The sequence below is a fragment of the Pomacea canaliculata genome, linkage group LG5, assembly GCF_003073045.1.
Source record: "Pomacea canaliculata isolate SZHN2017 linkage group LG5, ASM307304v1, whole genome shotgun sequence".
In the NCBI taxonomy this organism is placed as follows: Eukaryota; Metazoa; Mollusca; class Gastropoda; order Architaenioglossa; family Ampullariidae; genus Pomacea; species Pomacea canaliculata.
Window position 1 is genome coordinate 10,698,093 of NC_037594.1, and position 14,804 is coordinate 10,712,896.

Genomic DNA, 14,804 nt, shown 5'->3' on the forward strand with positions numbered 1-14,804 from the left:
CTACTGAGGCCTACAAGAGACAACCATGCTGCTACGGCAGATCCTACAACTCAAGCTCTAGACCATCTGGATGACCTTGTATCTGAATTACAAGCTCTGATCATAACAAGTGCTGAAGAAGAGGGTGTTGCTGAGTACAGTGATGACAGACATTGAAACACAGTCTGAGTGCAACAACTGCATGACAAACCACTGAGGCAGCAGCATGGACCAGCAAGAAAGTATTACAGAGGAGTGAGTGCCCACAGACTACAGTGGCACATTGTTATCCTCAGTGTGAACTGCTTGTTTTACCTAAATACTACTTTACCCTGATTTATATGCACATTCCATGCATTTTTTTAGATGGTGGTCATGGCACATCTTAATTGCCTCAATGATGGACTCATTTACAGCATAATGAAGCAAAATAAGATAAGCAGACAACAAGGCTTTGCTGTGGGTATTTGTACACAAACACATGAACACATACATCACATATAAATTATGGCAATGCTAAAAGATGTAGAAAATGTTAATGAGGAATAATAACTACACTTTGATATTGTGATTTTGTAAATCTAAGAAATGACCTTCAAATGAAGTCTACTGAAAGAAGTTAAAAATTATGCTTTCTCATATTAAAAACAGAAATCTCCCACCCACCCTTTCCATCCCCTTCAAAAATAAGGAACAGCTGACACTCAACCTTGTGAAAGATTTGAAAAAGCTCCTGGATTGGCTGTCAAGTTTAATTACGTGTATGTCAGTGAGTGAAAGAGTCACATTATGCTTGAATACTTTAACTATAAATGTACAACAACATGTAATCATTATTATGACTTGCTACTGATTTATCAGGAGTAAATAATACTGTCACCAATGTATTGGATGGACTAGCAGTTGGTTTGAATAAACCATGAGCAGAATGTTATTACATCCGAATGGCATGTGGACTAGAACTGACAATGTCCTGGTGGCACCAAGATGATCTGAGAATTGATGATGAGTATGTTGTGTCAGACGACTCATTATTGTAAGCAAACCTCAATAAACATTCATGGTGTCTTAATGATGACCATGTAGTCAGTATATTTTCCTCTTCATTCAGAAACAGTACAATGTATATAATACTAAAAATTTTTGTAAAGAAGATGCATATGCAGAAAGTCAGTTTCTAATATTTTTTTGGTTATGAAATAAATGTTACCAGGGCTTATATTAAGCAATAAATCTGGATATCATTACTTTTCAAAACTGTTTTGCATGTTAAAGTAATTTACAATTTAAATATTTTTCTGTATATTTACATTTATATTTTGGGGTAAGTTACCATGATAATTGTATCTTTACTCCTAACTGTGTGTTAAATGTCTGTAAGAGTATGTATGCCTGCCCTGTGAGCAAAAGAAAAATTTCTGTCTTGGATCTCATTGACAGACAATAAAGTTTGATTTGATTTGAAGTTAAATATCTTTTTCTCTTATTGTTACAGAAAGTAAATCAAAACAAATATTTCACCCTTTTTTTTAGTATGGATGCACATGTGTAATGCATACATATACATAATAAATGAATGTCTGTTGTGGATATAATATGGAAGGCTAAGAGAACATTAGGATTACTATTTAAAATGCACACAGCAACCTCATTTAAAATGCACACAGCAACCTCATTTAAAATGCACACAGCAACCTCATTTAAAATGCACACAGCAGTTCACTCTGTAATTATCGCTCAAACGCGTAGCTGTAGGTTATTGGAACCTCTTACTGTAACCGCTTGCTGACCACCTGAAGGATTTAGCTTAACAAATTTAGTCAACAGGGCTGCTGGTTGGCGATGACTCGTCGTGTCATTCTCTCAAGCTGGTCTCTTTTTCTCTTCTCCCCTCAACCTCTCGTCCTCCCTTTTTATATCCTCTGGTAGGGTAACGTGACATGGGTAGCCGGCTGTACAGGACAGCAGCGCTGGCTGTGCTACTGTTCCACCTGGTGGGGGGGTTTGGGGCTGGATGCTGCCCCTTCCTTCTCTCGCAGCCCCCTCCATCACCCCAGACCCAAAACAAACCAGCGTGCCAATCAGCGCTACCTGTCCGCGCTACCAACCAATCGGCCTTCAGCTGGCATCTTAGCCAGCCTCTACCACAATATCATCTCTGATTTTCACAAAAACTGATGGGATACCAAGACTGAGATTGTCTTCCCCTGCTTCCCATGCATTCTTCAAACTATTTTATATCTCACCAAGAAGCATGCTATCATTTTTGCTATGAATGAACTACTTTAAAAACCTGTCAGTCACAGATTATAACAGTTTTGGTCCGGTAGTTCACACTTACTCTATTAGATTATCAAGATGGATCAACATGATCTACAGACTCTCTACACTCAGCAAACACTATTGAAAGCTACCACAATTACATATGATTATGACGAGAATATCCTATAGAAATAATCCTGCTGGTTCTGTCAAATTGCCAATTCTGTGTAACTGCATGCAGGAGTAACAGGAGAAAGTTGTCTTTGCTGTTTCAGCCATATGGCTTCTGAAAGCTGGTGTGTTTAATGAATTGTGGCTGAATGTTAGTCTGGCACATGTTGAGTTATATGACAGGTATGTGTGGGCTATTTTACATAATTGTCATTGCTATAACTGTGTGGTCTATGTGATAAAGTTGTATTATACATCATTATGCATACAATAAAGATAATGCAAACAACTCACAGCACTGTCCATCCACGCAGGTTTTTGCTCCAGTATGCCAGCTTCATCCAACCCATGCTTTTCAAAGCCATTAACAAAGAGAGAAAGTTCCTTATGCGAGGCCTTGCGTTCAATACGAAGTCTTTCAAGAGAAACAAGCAGCAACAGGAGATTGTAGTGTAGCTCAAACATCATCATTGATGCATGATGAAATACAGCACCTGTCACTGCATCAGAGAGCTCCTGTGCACGAGCTTGAGGTGCACCTGGTAATTTCAAAAATTTTTCCTGGGTCAGCTTGATTCTATAATCATTTAGGTTTAAAAATAAAGAAAGGGATAAAAGAAGAAGGGGAAAGAAAAATGGTTTCATTTTGATGAAATCTAGCAATTGACCCCCACATGAAGCCACTTGTGTGTATCTATATTTTTCTACAGATATCACCAACATCACAGTTTGTTCTTACTAAATAAATTTTGAATAAGCAAATGCCATCTTTAAACTGATTACAGGCAAAGCTTAGCCAAAGGTAATGATGTTACATACCAAGACTGCCTTTGCCTCGATCTCGGCTCTTGATCACCTGTGCAAATATGTCAACAAACTTGTAGAAGGGGACATAGTACACAGAATGCAGCACTGTCAAGCACTGCAAGATGTTGTACAACACTGTGCCATTCACCACAAGGGGAAGATAATGGGTAAATTTGTCCTGCAGATGATCCCCCATGTACCGTGTCTCCTCAAGGATAATCCGATTGTGCTGAACATTGTCTCTACACTTCATTAGTGATTCCAGCATGGTCCCATCGTCCAGAAGCGGTCCATCGAGGTTCAGTGTCTTCTCACGAATAGCTTCCTGAACAATCAACATAATCCCCATTTTATTCTATTTCTACAACACTGTACTCACATTACATTTGCGTGCTGTGATTTAAAGAACATCAGTCTAGGTATTACTATGATGTAAGATCACTACTGTGATAAAAAGAACATCACTATACATACAGAACATTTCTACTTATAAAAACATCCCTCTATAGTCCCATGTTCCTGCTCACATCACTATATGTGCAGAGGATCACAATATATACAAAACATTGCTATACACTCACATGTTCTTGTACGAGTCTCTGACGGTGCAGGATGATGTCGTTCTCATTGGATCTTCTCTGACCTTCAAATTCTTTTCGCTCAACTTTCATTGTCTCATAAAGCAGACGGTTGATGATGGCCTCATCGCTAACAGCCATGTTGATTATGCACATGCGATGAATGGGTACAGTGTAAAGCCCATCACCTGCACAACACCAGCAATAATGTTAAGTTAAAACGAAGTAGTTTATTTGCTGGAGATAAATAGTTGTATAGCTCTTCATGAGTGTACACCCATGTGATGTGATTTTGCTTTTTATTTTGGCAATCAAAACAGTAGCATCTCACCTTTTAGAAAGAGTGGTGTTGTGGTTGACAGATAAAGGCAGAAATTGGGATGAATTTTAAACTGCATGTCACCCACACGTACAACCTTGCTGCCTTCATGATCTACATAAAACTGCTTTAAAAGCAGTCCACGAAACACAGCTGCCAGGGGTCGCCTTTCTAGGTGTGTTACTAACACAGTCACACCTGCAATCATCAATACTGTTGAAAATCACATCTACATACACCTATACTTGTATCTGTTTTCCAGTAGATTGCCTAACTATTAAACATGTCACACATGAGAAGAAGCTAGACGGACAGAAGGGAAAGAAAAAAGCTAGAAAGAAGGAAGGGAAGAAGGGAAAAGACAGAAAGAGCTGTAGACAGAAAGAGAGAAAGAACATGGAAGAAAAATGTAGTGAACCAGAAAAAGCAAGTACTTCAAAGACTTTCCATTATTTTATATTTCCATTATGTTTAGATAGGAAAATGAATTGATTGTTAATGCTCTCCACCACTTTGCATATTTTGGGGTTGATCTGCTTCAAAATCTGCTTTGTGTCTAAAATTGATCTGTGCATCTGTTATGCCATTTGCTATGTTCCTGGATTTATTTTTGTGTCTGCACCACTTTCCTTCTGTTTCTAGACCCTTTCATTTCTACTGCCATATCTGTGATATCACTGCCATTGTTTAGAGTTTAGATTTGTTCATGTGTCTTTTTCAGATTCTGACTCATTTTTGTTCCAGAATGCTATTACAGCAAGCTTTGTGTTCAGTAAAGGCATGTCTGATATAGTGACACTGTGCATCTCCAAGAAGCCAATGACTGTTAAGATGATGCCCTAGCAAGAGTTGCATGGACAGAACCCTATTTATCTGTGGGAAAGTTAGGCCACAGCATCAAAGTTCAAAGATTTTGAGTTAAGCTTCCACATAAATGTCACAGTAACTTTCAGCTACTTTTCAAAGATTCCATGTAATAGATTAGCTGAAGACAAAAATCTGTTCTGATGTAGCTACACTACTGGGGCATACAATAAACTCTTTGCTTTTGAGACCAGCTTCCATTATTATTATTATTATGCCTGTGTGTTTTCTCTTTATAAAAGTACTCTGAGCTGGCCTTAGGTGATGTGGTAAAGCAATATATAACTCAAATTTATTATTATAACTATCAAATATTTTATCTACGTTATTTAAGGTACATCTATGCACTAAACTTTCATACTAAATTTACATAATGAATGACATGTTCCAACTGAAATTGGCACCATACTACTTACCATGCACAATGGCGCTTACTAACTTGCTGTTGATAACAGGATCATCAGCCTCCACTACCCATAAGCCTGCCTCATTGTGTTCCATGCTGGTGTCCATGGGAAGGTTCACAGTGTCCCAGCTCCCAGTCACTGAGGTAACTGGTCGTAACTCATCCTTCACTACATTCTGATGACATGTCCAGCCCTGGCTGCAAAGAAGACAAGATGCAATTTTAACACCTCTCCCTTTACCACATCTGGTAAGTAAGTAGCAAGTATTTGGTTTAAACTACCATAATATACAGAAGATGGTTAAGTTTATCCTGCAGTCTCAGATTAATTTTGTTTTTCCTGTGAACAACATAGCTCATGGCACTGCTGTGCTCACATTTCCCCCAAGTTTAGCAGCTATAAAGTGAGAAGATACAGCAACACCATCAGATGTTCTGCCACAGACCCACTGAAAGTCCCTCAAAGTTCCCATCCTGCTCTACAGATGTGAAACATGGTACCTTTTTTATGCAAATAAAAGAATCAAGGCATTTGAGAACAAAAACTTTAGAAAACTGTTCTGAATTTCTACATGAATATTTACGAATAGTGGTCATCTGCCAAGTGGTCTACTAAGAAGAAACACCTTTTAGCAATAACAAAGCAGAACATATGACCAAACATGACACTCTAAGACTATCCTTTGGTACGCCTTGGTGGATGGCCAATACTGAGGAAGACAAGAGAAAACCCCGAGTAGCAAACGCAACAGAATGGGCTAGCCATACCATGCTAGACTTGCTTACCATCGCTTAAGACAGGCAAGCCTTGTTGACCACTGCACCTATCCATTACCCCTGACAACCTAGTCATCAGCTAGTACCAGTGAGTGGGTGAACGAATAAACACAACAGATCACACACTGAGGATGCCAGCTCTGTGACAGTGACTAGACCTTCAAAACATCTTGACAAAAATAAACGCATCTAAATGATGAGGTAATCTATTTCAAGAATTGTCAGTCTACACAAGCAACCTGTGTGCATATTCTATATTATGCTGAGTGACCCTGACCTTGTGTGGGTGTAAGAGGTAAGGGTGCACTCAGAGTTGGCTGCTGTGCGCTCTGTGACATCAGACAAGGTAAGAGCTGTGCCACGGCTGGGAGGAGGTTCAGGTGGCCATTTCTCAGTGGGATCATGTACAGAATTCTGAGTTACCTTTTCTAGTGGAATGCCTGAAAAACATAACTACAACTTCATAACTTTCCTACCAAACTTTTTTAAACAATAATACTTCAAAATGTTTCAATAGAACCATTTTCTATGATAAATATGCAAAATGAGCAAGCAAATATGTGGATGTAAACATATTGCATGTTTTTATTTCAGAATGACAAAGAAACAGAAAGTATGAACCTATTTAGGTCATAATGATAGAGCTACTACAAGCTCCAAATAGGAAGAAGATCCTGCCATTTTGTCAGACATGATCTTTATCTTTATCACTATGAAAAAATGAAAATGTCACAGCAATTATCAGCAGTCACCTCTGTCTTCTTCCACAGCTACATCACATAAGTTGAAGGTGTTACGAGACCCCTGCAGGGCTTTCACCCACATCTCTGCCTGGTTGTCAGGGTCAAGCAACAAAGGCCAGCAGTGTCGACGGTTGTGGCAACTCACTCGCATCAGAAGTGCATTCTGTTGCGCATGAAGGTCCGTAGGCAGGCTGCGCATCCGCCAATCACTCAGCTCATCAAAGTCTGACAAAATATCCTGAGAGATATGTGCAAAGACACTATTATATCTGTTGAGGTTTGGTGTGCACTGTTTACAAAAAGACACATTAAAAAAGTTCTCACATTCATCCAGTATTTGTTCACCTCTCACCTGGATGGTGTAGTTGGAGCGGGTGGGTAATGCACTCAAATCCTCCTCATCATCTGAATCCTGTAGCTCATCGTTGTCTGGCTGCAAACTTTCCATCGTGTCAGTCTTCTTTAGCTCTGACTTGTAAAACTTGCTTGTGTCATAGATGGCAGGCATGTATTTAAATGTTCGTACCTGTACAGATATTCACACAATTTTCACTTTTGTCTTTCTAACAACGCCTGGTTATTACAAGACATGTTTGTTCAGAAAACAAGTATTCTTAGATTACAAAAACAGTCTCATTTATAATTGGTGCCATTCTAATTTTTACTTTCTTTCATTTGTGTCCACAATTTCCTATAACTTATTACACCATCTTTATTCTCACACACTGGTGACATTTGCTGTCTTTTGTGATGCACTGTGTCACTCAACAAACATGTAAAACATGACTGTACCATTTTATCAAACACTCATATTCTGCTGTCCACACATTCAAAACACTGCCTGCATGCTCTCCTGGTATGTCATCTAGTCTCCACAAAATTACCTAGACTGTTGACTGCAAACCTGTCTGCAGTGTTGACCATATACTCACCTGGGGTGTTGAATGGAGGGTAGAGCTTGCTTCACTGAAGTTGCTGTCATTTCCAGAGTGGACACTCTGGACATCTTCAGAAACCTGGTGCCCATTTTGTGAGCTTGTCTCTAACAGCACTTCCAGCCTGGCTATCATGGAATAAGGGTCATACTCTTGGAATGCCTGCAGCAGACAATCCAAGCATGATAGGTAGGAAAGGATAAAAGATTCTAAGCATACACATGCACACATGCATGCACGCATGATTTTTTTGGTTTTGGAATGTATATGGCGGAAGTGGGAGCAAGAAGGGTGCATACACTATCAGTTCAGGACCTATTCTTGTCCCTTCCTTGAAGTGAGGCTAGAGCAGGAAGATAGAGGGTCAACAGAAGGCAATCATCCCTTCCTTGTTTCTCCATGCTCATGTCTACTGGGCAGATAAAATTAGTACTTAAATCTCTTGCAATGCAGCTGAGAGATCATATACAGGCTTTTCCCTGTTTCTGATGTGCTGCAGCAAAGGTTAGGGTCAGTGGGAACGTCCAGCCATTGAGCACTGTATAGGTGACTAAGGCACAAACTGACTACAAGCTCAAGATAAAAAGCAGATCCTGGAAATTTGCTACACCTGATTTTCTTTAAAACTAGTACATGTACAGATGCATGGCTCAGCATGTGGTTTCTTTACACGATTGCATTCATATTTATGGTAAAAAAATCAGACTGGGAAATCAATAATAAAAGGATGAAGGATTTGCATAAATCACATCCTTGAAGTAAAACTCTTACCTGCATGTGGAATGTGCCTTGTCGGCACCTCTCCATCCAGTCAGTAATGAGCTCCTGGCGAGCTTTGTCATCCAAAGGACCATGGTAACAGACACAAGCAGCAGTGATTAAAGCATCACCAGGGGCTGCCAAAATGTGGCGCCGAGCCTTCTTCAACTCTGCGCGCCAAAGGAAGTGTTGCATTGACATGTTTTCCATCAGGTTGCTGGCCCTTGCAATCCTTCGCTCTATCCCCTAAGGCAAAATCAAGTTCACTTACTTTCATTCTATTTTATCTTTCATTCACAAGTTTGATTTGCATTCCAAGATGAGAGTGTTCTTTGTACCTTTCCTGCTATGCCACTGCACTGAGCAGTGAAATTCATTCAGTCTCACCCTGAATTTCATCTGCTCCTATTTCCCAGACATAAATCATAATTATTGTTATATCACTCTCTAATGCTACCTGTGGTACACCAATTGCTTCATTCTGCGTTCATGTGTTTCAGTACCTCACCATACACTTCCAAACACTTGCCCATACATCTCCATACCTACACCTCCATATCTCCACATATATGAATATATATCTGCACACATTTCCATGCACAAGCCTCTATGTCTCCACACACATACCTATTTGTCTCCACATGCATGTTTACAGATCTCCACACACATGCCCAAAAAAAGCCATTCACAAACACTGACATTGCAGCAACCAAGTGCAGCATTTTTTTCAAGTCAAAGTCATCCACTTTATATCAAATAATCATTCCCCAAGTCCAGAATACTCACCTGAATTGTCTTCTCGATGGTCTTGGCTTCCTTCAATGCCTCCTTATGCTGGCCAATAGTTGCCTCTAAAACTGACTTAATGCCATGTGCTTCAACACGTAACTGGCCCAGCTGAGCTTGCACCTTGAGGGATCCATTTGCATTTCAGAACATTATTTTGCTTAATACTGTTTTTTCACTGCTTTATAAATATTTAAATAAGGATATTGAATTCCCATATGCATACACACAGAGATACAAACATTTATAAGATATATAATGAAATAATTCTATGCAGAATATTGGCATCTCTCAACAGTACTCTCAAACATCACACAGAGTGAAATCCGAAGTCTTACTCTGGTGAACTTGTTTTCAGCTTCAAGCAGATTCTTGAGATGAGGCTGCATCTTGCGGTAGATGGAAGAGTAGTGATGTATAGCAATAACCCATGTGGACAGACCACTGGCAGCTTTGCTGATGTTCTTCATTGTCTCTGGCTACAATGAACCAAGACATGGAAGCTTAATGTTTGTACCTCAAGTTACTGAGAACAGAGCTTAACATACTCTGATTACTGAAGAAACCTGTCTAAGTATTTGACTTACCTGGAAATCTGGATTATGAACAAATTCTTTCAAAGCTTCAAATATGTCATCAGGAATGTTGTCCTTGTCATAGAAGATGAGATCTTGCTTGAAATTTTCTCTAATCAAGAGAACTTTTGAATCTTCCCATCTGCAATGTAGATAAGGGGGAAATCTCTATTGATGCTGGAGAAAATATAATTTTAGTTTATTATTAGGATTATGCTCATTAAATTTGATTACGGTCCACAGGATAACAAGTTAGCAAAGATGTCTGCTTCAGTTGTAATTTGCTTCTTAGAAAAACTGCACCTGAGGCAACCATTTTTATGTCAAATGAGAAACTCTGAGATCTTCCAGGTTCTAATAAATGATTGTCAATCTTTGTCATGATGTTACAGACTCCTACGTTATTGCCCTCACAAGATCCCATTAAAGTACATTCCAAAATTCACATTGTCTGCTTACGTTTGTGGTTTCCCAAACATGAGGCAGAGAGCTCTCATCAAGAATTTGACTTGTTCAGGTGGGCTTGGAAAAGACTTGATTTCATCAATATCTCTGGGATTTAAGGCATCTATAGCTCTCTGAGCAGCCTCATATACTGGATTTACCTGTTCAAAGAGTGTATCAGTTGCATAATGCATTTAACATAACCATAGCACCAATGCATAAAACACACAGTAAGCAGTGTTCATTTGAAAAAAGGTCAACATTATCAACTGGAAATGGAACAAATCAATAAACAATAACATCTTTTTTAATTGGTTGAAGAATCTTAATTTCTTTCTAGTAAACCTCAATACGTTGTCATGAAGAAAAAGGCAAAACAGATGTTTACCTTGTCAAACTCTGACTGAGCAGACTTACGAAGCTGCTCCAGAGGACCCTGCATCTCTGTTATTTTCTCCTCCTGCGCCTTGCATCGCTCAAGAGACTAAAAAAAAATCAAAGTTGTACAGAACTAAATATTGACAACAATATTTTAAGAAGCTATAGACACCAGATATCCTAGTTTATGTAACCATGTCCTACTGCATGAGAGCAGCAAGAATTTAGTTAACCAATGCAGCTAACCAATTAAAAAAATAAAACTGCCCAAATGGATAAAAATCAAAGGATGAAAGACTTGCATTTACAGTTGGTATTCTGAAGGCATGTAGCTCTCATTCACTTCTGAGGATTGGAATCTTTTGAGGATGCAGTTTTGTCATGGTCAAAGTGATTGAGAGGCTTTTAAGTGCCTGATCCACATTCACACTATTGTAATCATTCACCAACATTGTACATCTCCAAATAAATTATATTATTTATGTTTCCATAGTAATTAAAATCCCAGCCATGTAGGATTTATGTTCTGGTAAGAGACTAGTTACCTGTATGTAGACCTGCTTCTGTTTCTCGACATCTTCAACAAGCGAACGCACAGTGTCGTTGGCTGTTTTGTGTCTGGGTGCAAGATCTGACACTTCTTGGCGGTATTCTGCAATGCTACCAAATGCTTCATTGATCTTGCCGAGTGCCTTTTCATATTTTGTGGCTTTCTCCTGCAAACATTGTTTACAAACACTGTACACTTTCCTCTTGAACTAAAAGTAGGAGATATAGATTAATTTTTATTTTTACAAAGAACACTGAAGAAAGCAACATCCTGAGTCTCTCACCTTTTCTTTTTTCACTATGTAAGCAGAAATGACTTTGAACAGGTGAACAAATTCCAAGAAAGTGAGTGGCGAGTAGAAGCGAAGTGGTTCCCTCTCATGACAATACTGACGATCAACTGCAGCCTTTGCTGACAAGTGAATATAAGCCATGGCATCACTGGCCATTTTCATCTGTTCATTATGGCGTGCAATGTTCCATGGTATTGTCACCTACACCACAAATAAACCAAAAATTTGCATCATTGTAAAGCTGTTGATATTTTCAAATGATATAAACTTGATGTTCCTGCTCCAAGCATCAAGAAATTGTACATAAAGTTTTCAGTTTAAACCACTATTTTAAAAGACACAGAAAGCCCAAAATGTTTCTATATGTAATATCACTCACTGATAACTTATTGTCCTCCAGCCAAGTGGTGGCAACATGGGAGAATGTTATAAAGTCCCAAGGATGATACACATCAACACTAAATGCATTTTTCAGCAAACCTGGGTGTTGTTGAAGTTTTTTATTCATGGAGTGGAAGTCTGAACTGAAGCTGTTACCTGCAGTGATATTTTTAAAAAGAGAAAATGTTATAATCTTCTGCAATCAAAGTACATAGTGCAAAGTAGAAAGAAAACTAAACTTTTACACTCAAGAAAAAAGGTAGCCCCCAGGAGCTTTCATCGTGCAGAATTTCTGAAAATCATCTTTGAATACATCACACAAGTGAGACATCATTATCGCTAGCCTCTCACCTGCTACATCACCATTTTGAAATGCTACCCTCAGGCTTCAGACAAAAGAGTCCTTGCCAAATGAGATATCACACTTGAACAGGATGGATAAACAACCCCTAGTATTGTTATCCACAGCATGTAACACTATGTAGGGCCCTGACAATCATCCTTGCTGGCTGGTTGAGTGTAACTGTATTAGTGTGTGATGTATGACCATCTCTTGTTGTAGTCTATCACTTATAGGTGCTCCCAATAAAGGACACTTTCTATCTCTCTTATATAGAAAAGTTGACAATTAAGAGGTATTTTAAGAATAACAGTTGTTTTAAGAAGATCACTCACCTTTGTAGTTGAGGCAAACAACAATGTGCAGGTTTTGACAGACACGCTTGACAAACCGTTGGAAAGCCTGCTCGATCTTATCAGCTCGCTTGGTTTGCACCCCTCCAGGCATCATGTGACCAACAATAGTTTGTACCTCATCCTCCGAATACAGACCTGGAGATGTACCTGCATTCAAGAAGTTGTGGACATCAAATCAAGAAAATGCTGCCTAGAAGTCACAGTTCTATTCAACTCAGCCCTCTCTCATATCTTCTACATGTATAATCAGTGAACATTGTACAAGTAACAATATAAATTATAATAAATTTCTTATGGCAAAATATTGTAAAATCAATAAATGTATCAAATTGAAACACATTCCCAATATTTCTGACTATATCACTGACAAACCTTGTGCCATGAGAGCACTGACATCAGGTAGACACTGATCACCAAGGTCTTCATGAAGAAGCAGTACTGTGGACTTTCCCATCACACCAGCATGATAGCAGCTGCGCTTCATGTGTTCAGCCACCACAGCAAGATTGTGAGTTGAGTCAGCATGTGGTTTAGGCTCAAAAAGCTACACACACATATCGTTCAATTAGAAGCAACAGGTTCTTAAAGGCTGTATGATAATGGCAGTCTCAAGGAAAAAAAAAAAACTACCTATTATTTTCAGGGTAGATTAACTACAAGTTTCTGTTTTATCCCAAAGCCTTTTATAAGAAATGTGAGAGTAAAACTTTTGAGATATGTCCGAGATGGAAATACATGCATTTGTAAATTACAAAACGTTTCATTCAAAACCACACCTTGCAGTGGGCAATATAGGCAGCCAGACGTGTTAGAGTGGCCCGACCAGTACTGTAACTCATGCCAAGCAGCAATGCATGTCCCTGGGGGTGTGCCTGTAAAACATCACATCTGTAATTAAAGCAAGCTTTTGACACGCATTTTCAAATACCTAAGGTGAAAGCGCCTTATGCTGTAATAATTCTACTACAATAGTTGTTTCTAAAGTTTTTGTGTTAAATGATGATGGTGCACTGTATCTCATTCATTATCCCATGATAATATTCAGCAGTGAAATAACATTTGTGTCAACAATAGCAAACTGTTGGGGCAAAAAAAAAGAAGGCATGAAGACTACATGCAATTCATTCTGACGGGAGGAAGTTACTGTCCAGATGACTGAAATAGTATGGGGAGAAAACTGAAGACTGCTTTCATTCTGCGAATTCAAGCATTAAAGAGAAAGATAAGATTGATGCAAGTGATCCATTGTGACAGAATTCTGAGCATCAGGATGGTGACAGAATTAAATAAAAAATTCTACAATGAACCCCCAGAAGAACACACTCTGCAGTATCCCCACTAAAATGTTATAGTTTGCTGAGAGTAATGGTAACATAGCTTTCTTTCTGTCCTAAGGGTTTAACACATATACTTACAAAGACACGGCTCAAGCGTGCAGCATGGTGCACAGCTTCTGAAAAGAAGACCAGATTCAGTTGCTGTGAAGTTCCCTCATTGTACACACTGAGACATGTCTGCAGTGCCTCACCCAGCATGTCAACAGAGCTCTCCAAATAACCTGGAAATGCAACCAGACACTTCAATATGCATAACCACTAAAAATACAAAGGCATGGAAAACAATGCAAAAATAAGGAAAAGATAACCTAAAGAAACACATGAACAAAAGCTATGACAGACCAAATGAGTGTGTGTGGTACAGACTGGCTAAGATGCCACTTGAAGGCTGATTGTTTGGCAGCGCAGGCAGAGATTTAGCGCTGATTGGTGCACAGGTTTGTTTCGGGTCCAAGGGGAAGAGGGGGTCATGAGAGAAAAAAGAGGTGGCAACACCACCACCCTAGATGGACACGGTAGCACAGGCAGTGCTGCTGTCCTATACAGCCGGGTACCCATGACACATTACCTCTCCCAGATGAAAGTAGCATCTTTTGGATGTTTCCATCAAAGTCCAGCATGTTTAGGGTGTCAAAAGTTTTCATGTCAACAGATTTTTTTACATTTTAAATTTAAATTCAATGTATGAGTTTTCTCATACCATATCCTCAATGGTTTTAAGAATGTTACTATATGCCTGGTGAAACTCTATATAAATTTCCAAGA

The 14,804-nt window shown here is 39.0% G+C and overlaps 1 protein-coding gene across 2 annotated transcripts in view; it reads right to left on the minus strand.

Moving 5' to 3' along the window:
* Positions 1–14,804, minus strand: part of LOC112564650 (dynein heavy chain domain-containing protein 1-like) — an 84,641-nt gene that overhangs the window by 27,655 nt on the left and 42,182 nt on the right. For both annotated transcript variants that reach the window (XM_025239608.1, XM_025239607.1), the window contains 22 exons: positions 14,118–14,260; positions 13,479–13,574; positions 13,075–13,246; positions 12,682–12,849; positions 12,005–12,162; positions 11,617–11,826; positions 11,329–11,499; positions 10,794–10,889; positions 10,421–10,566; positions 9,974–10,103; positions 9,725–9,865; positions 9,387–9,509; positions 8,613–8,846; positions 7,839–8,003; positions 7,259–7,432; positions 6,916–7,144; positions 6,441–6,603; positions 5,397–5,584; positions 4,129–4,314; positions 3,801–3,985; positions 3,232–3,544; positions 2,707–2,951 (listed from right to left, as the gene is read on the minus strand). In XM_025239608.1, coding sequence (XP_025095393.1) covers positions 2,707–2,951; positions 3,232–3,544; positions 3,801–3,985; positions 4,129–4,314; positions 5,397–5,584; positions 6,441–6,603; positions 6,916–7,144; positions 7,259–7,432; positions 7,839–8,003; positions 8,613–8,846; positions 9,387–9,509; positions 9,725–9,865; positions 9,974–10,103; positions 10,421–10,566; positions 10,794–10,889; positions 11,329–11,499; positions 11,617–11,826; positions 12,005–12,162; positions 12,682–12,849; positions 13,075–13,246; positions 13,479–13,574; positions 14,118–14,260 — 3,836 coding nt within the window. The remainder of the gene's footprint in view (positions 1–2,706; positions 2,952–3,231; positions 3,545–3,800; positions 3,986–4,128; positions 4,315–5,396; positions 5,585–6,440; positions 6,604–6,915; positions 7,145–7,258; positions 7,433–7,838; positions 8,004–8,612; positions 8,847–9,386; positions 9,510–9,724; positions 9,866–9,973; positions 10,104–10,420; positions 10,567–10,793; positions 10,890–11,328; positions 11,500–11,616; positions 11,827–12,004; positions 12,163–12,681; positions 12,850–13,074; positions 13,247–13,478; positions 13,575–14,117; positions 14,261–14,804) is intronic.